Source organism: Condylura cristata, unplaced genomic scaffold (assembly GCF_000260355.1).
Source record: "Condylura cristata isolate star-nosed mole 26May11 unplaced genomic scaffold, ConCri1.0 scaffold00041, whole genome shotgun sequence".
NCBI classification, from domain to species: Eukaryota; Metazoa; Chordata; class Mammalia; order Eulipotyphla; family Talpidae; genus Condylura; species Condylura cristata.
Window position 1 is genome coordinate 5562272 of NW_004567142.1, and position 4085 is coordinate 5566356.

General features: G+C 64.8%; 1 protein-coding gene across 1 annotated transcript in view; it reads left to right on the forward strand.

Moving 5' to 3' along the window:
* Positions 1–2162, forward strand: part of ACPT (acid phosphatase, testicular) — a 4409-nt gene extending 2247 nt beyond the window's left edge. Inside the window, exons 5-10 of the mRNA XM_004694037.1 lie at positions 1–89; positions 774–906; positions 994–1076; positions 1491–1615; positions 1791–1969; positions 2047–2162. The exon at positions 1–89 is cut by the window's left edge and continues 14 nt beyond it. Coding sequence (XP_004694094.1) covers positions 1–89; positions 774–906; positions 994–1076; positions 1491–1615; positions 1791–1969; positions 2047–2162 — 725 coding nt within the window. The remainder of the gene's footprint in view (positions 90–773; positions 907–993; positions 1077–1490; positions 1616–1790; positions 1970–2046) is intronic.
* Positions 2163–4085: the final 1923 nt, after the last annotated feature.

Sequence of the window (4085 nt, forward strand, 5' to 3'; positions counted from 1 at the left end):
TGACTAACCTCGAGAACTTCACCGGGCTGTCGCTGGTGGGGGAGCCGCTGCGCAGGGCGTGGAAGGTGCTGGACACGCTGATTTGCCAGGTAGGCAGGCCTCCGCCTTCCCCACCCAGACAGGCGGCTCAGGGCGCCTGGACTCAAATCCCAGCTTTGCTGCCTACCGCTTGTCAGTCACATCACTCACCTTAGTGCCTCAGTTTCCCCAACTGTACGGTGGCAACCTATGTCAACACCTCCTGGTTGCTGTGAAGAGCGAACGGCTCCCCCACGGGTGTGCTCAGAGCAGCGCCTGGCAGCAGTGAGGCCCTGGCACGCGGCGGGCCGGAGGCCGCGTGTTTGCGCCTCGTCCTCGGTAGTGTGGTAGTGGGAAAAGCGCCCCAGAACCAAAGCAGGGGAGGCGGGCGTTGATTTTAGGCGGCGGGGCGCTCTCCGGGCCTTGCTCACCCCCACTTCCCGGGGATGCCGAGCCAGCACCGTGATTGCTCAGGGAGCCGCCCCGCCCCCACGGGGTGTGTCCCCACCACACTTTCCTCAAACCCCAGACATCGGTGTTCTGAATCGCTGTCCCGCGCCATAATGATGCCCCGGACTGGGGCACGCCGATCCTTACTTTTGCTAATTACGAATGGCGGACTCACTCCAGCCTTCCTGTTGGGAACAGGGCCCAGACGAGGGGTGAGAGAATGGCAGCTGCACAGGCCGCGCTGCCACTGGAGGGTGCGTGGGCCCTGAGGAGCTCGGGTGCCCCCATCTTTGTCCTCTTTCTAGCAAGCCCACGGGCTTCCCCTCCCGCCCTGGGCCTCCCCGGATGTCCTGCGCACGCTAGCCCAGATCTCGGCTTTGGATATTGGGGCCCACGTGGGTCCACCCCGGGCAGCAGAGAAGGCCCAGCTCTCCGGGGGTGAGCGGGGGTGAGCTTGCCGCTGGGAGGTTAGGAGGCCCAGGCGCCTTCCCTGAAGGTTCTCAGCACCTGCTCTTGCCCTCCCAGGGATCCTGCTGGATGCCATCCTTGCAAACTTCTCCCGGGTTCAGCGCTTGGGGCTGCCCCTCAAGATGGTTATGTACTCGGCAGTGAGTCTTTGGCTTGGGAGGCAAGGCCACATGCCATAGAGGGGGAGGTAGCGATTTGGGTGAGGAAGAGCTGGTCGTTCCAATGGCACCTCTGTCCAAGACCTTGGCTAACTTGCATCTCCAGCCCATACTCTTAGGTTGTATCACTAGAGGTATAGAATGTGGATAGAGGGAGGTGGTGGTACGGGAGAAAGCATTTAGCTCTTCTGGAAGTACAGGTTATTTAACTGAGTAAATTTTGTGTCCATTTGACCAATCTTTATTAAATGGTCACCTGTAACTGGGGACAGGCTACACAGGTTTGGGGAGATTCGTTCTAAGGCCCAGGGGGACACTTGGAAAGCAGCTGATGTGCAGCTCGGAAGAGAGGAGGCTCCAGGAGGAGCCCCGTCTCAGGCCTGGATCTGCCTGCAGCACGACAGCACCCTGCTGGCCCTCCAGGGGGCCCTGGGTCTCTATGATGGGCACACCCCGCCCTACGCAGCCTGCCTTGGCTTTGAGTTCCGGAGGCGCCTTGGAGACCCGGATGAAGAAGCAGGGTGAGGAGGGGGTGCGCCGGGATTGGGGGAGGGAATAGCGCTCGGGAGGGCTGGGTGCCTGCTGAGGTCCTGCCCAGGCACGGACTGGAGGGCTTGGCATGGGGTGGGCCAGGTTGTGGGCGCCGGTGCCAGGGGGCCCTCCCGCAGGCTGAGGGGGGCTCTGACTCTCCCGCAGGAACGTCACCGTCTCTCTCTTCTACCGCAACAACTCGGCAGGCCTGCCCCTGCCCCTTGACCTCCCAGGGTGCTCTGCCCCCTGCCCGCTGGGTCGCTTCCATCAGCTGACCGCCCCAGCCCGGCCTCCGGCCCACGGGATCCCCTGCCCCGGTGCCCACGAGCCTGCTCCTCGGGCAGGTGACTGCCCTCGCCCTTGGGGCTGGGGGCAGGGGGAGCGGACAGGTCGGAGACTCACACCCACCTTCTCCCCGCAGCAAACCTGGTGCCCCTGTTGGTGGGGGCTGTGGCCCTGCTGGCAGCGCTCAGCTTGGGGCTGGGCCTGCTGGCCTGGAGACCCAGCTGCCTGCGGGCCTTGGGGGGCGCCGTGTGAGCTGGAAGCCCCCTCTCCGCAGCTGACTCGGGCCCCAACATGTCTGCTCACGCCTGCGCTGTCGTCCTGACTTACTGTGCGCCTTGGGGGAGCGTCGTGGGGGGCATGTGGGCCGGTGTGGGCAAGAGCTGAGGGGGCCCACACAGGCTGCCAGGGAACTGGGTACAGGCTGGAGGCACAGGGGGTGAGGGGATTCACCATAGTGGGGAGCAGAACAGGCGGCCCCATTGATATCCACTGCTGAGGGGAGTGGCTGGGAGACAGAGGGCCTGCCGCACCCAGCGGTCACTCCCGGGCCAGGAACTCCTGCTCGGTGCCACCCATGAGGCCATTTAGATGGGACAGAGGGTTCCAGTCTGCGCCCAGGTCCGGGGGCTCCCCAGTGAGCTCCTTGGAGTATCTGTCCCCTCCCAAACCTAGTGTCCAAGGTGAAGGGTGCCACCCCCCCCTTGGGCAGAAAGCTGGGGCGCTGTGCAGGGTTGGGGGCATGTGTCAGCCCCACAGGGCACAGCAGACTGAGCATTGGTGGGGTGCCTCTCCTCACTGGGGAGACACAACCCCACAAGCACCTGTGCGCTGCCAGGGGCACACGCCGCCCAGGAGCTTCTCGAATCCTGCACTGCCCGCTGCCCGCTTCCGTGGAGGCCATGCGTCACTCGCCACCAGCACCGCGCGCCCAGTGACCACGCCACCCCGTGGGCCTCCACGTCCATTCTCGTATTTGTTTATTTTTACATCATTTTGTGCCCTCTTCCATCTCAGTTGTAGTGCCCGCGGGCTCCCACCACCTGCCACCCCACAGTCCCGTGCACTCCAACCCCCCTGACCCCACGCCGCCCCGTGAAACGTCTCCGGGTGTAGCTGCTCATCCTGCTCTCGCCTGGCCCGTGGCGCTCCCGCTGAGGGAGCTGAGGGAGCGGCATGTGCTCCGGTGCGTTGCTTCTCCTCACTCGCTTTCCTGAACTCCGCCGGCACTGGGCAAGGACAGTACAAGGGCCCAGTGTCCCAGAACCCCGTACCACGGTGCCTGAAGCGGGTCCTCTGCCAGGGCTGCCCCAATGAGGCAGCCTGTGCACCTCAGGATACGTCTCCCCTGCAGCCGGGTGCAGGGGGCAGCTTCTCCGCCCCCACCCAGCAGCCCCCCACACCAGCTGGAGGCCCCTCCACAGCAGGGTCCAAAGGTGCCGAGATGAGGGCCGGGTGGTGCTGGCAGGACGTCTCCGTGGGGGCGGGCACCGCCCTGCGGCCTGGGCAGGGGGCAGCAGGCAGGCAGAGGGGCCCTGGGGAAGGACAGGTCATCAAGTTAGGGAGGAGCCACTCTTCCTCAGCACTTTGCCCAAGTGGAGGGGGACCCCTCAGACCCCAGGTGTCAAAGGTCCTGGGGGGCACCATGTCCTCATAGGAGATCAGAGCCCAGTGCTGGGCATCATGGAGGTCCCCAGCACAGCCTAGCTGTACCCCGCCCAGTAAACCTACAACCGAGACCAGCACTTAGCCAGGCTCAGCTTCCCCGTGCTGGGCTCCTGTTCTTACCTAGGGAGCAGCCGGGTCCTTCTTGGACTTCGGGGGGAGCCACCTGCAGACCGGAAGGAGGATCAGCGGGGTGTAGGGCGGCCCGGTCCCCTCTCCAGCCTTCCCAGAGCCATGACCCCTCAGACCCCGGGGTGTCAAAGGTCCCGGGGTGCACCGTGTCCGCAGGGAACCATCAGAGCCCAGTGCTGGACATCATGGGGGCCCTGGTCTCCTTCTGACTCCAGTCCCGCACCCCTGAGGGGGAGACCGACAAGGGCTCAAAGCTCAGGCCGGGAAAGCCAGCCAACACCTGGTCTCCAAGGTGCCAAGAGCCCGCAGTCCCTCCCCCACCTAAGCTGGCCTGGCTGTTTCTCCCTCACTCAGCTGCACCCACACGAACATCCCACCCCC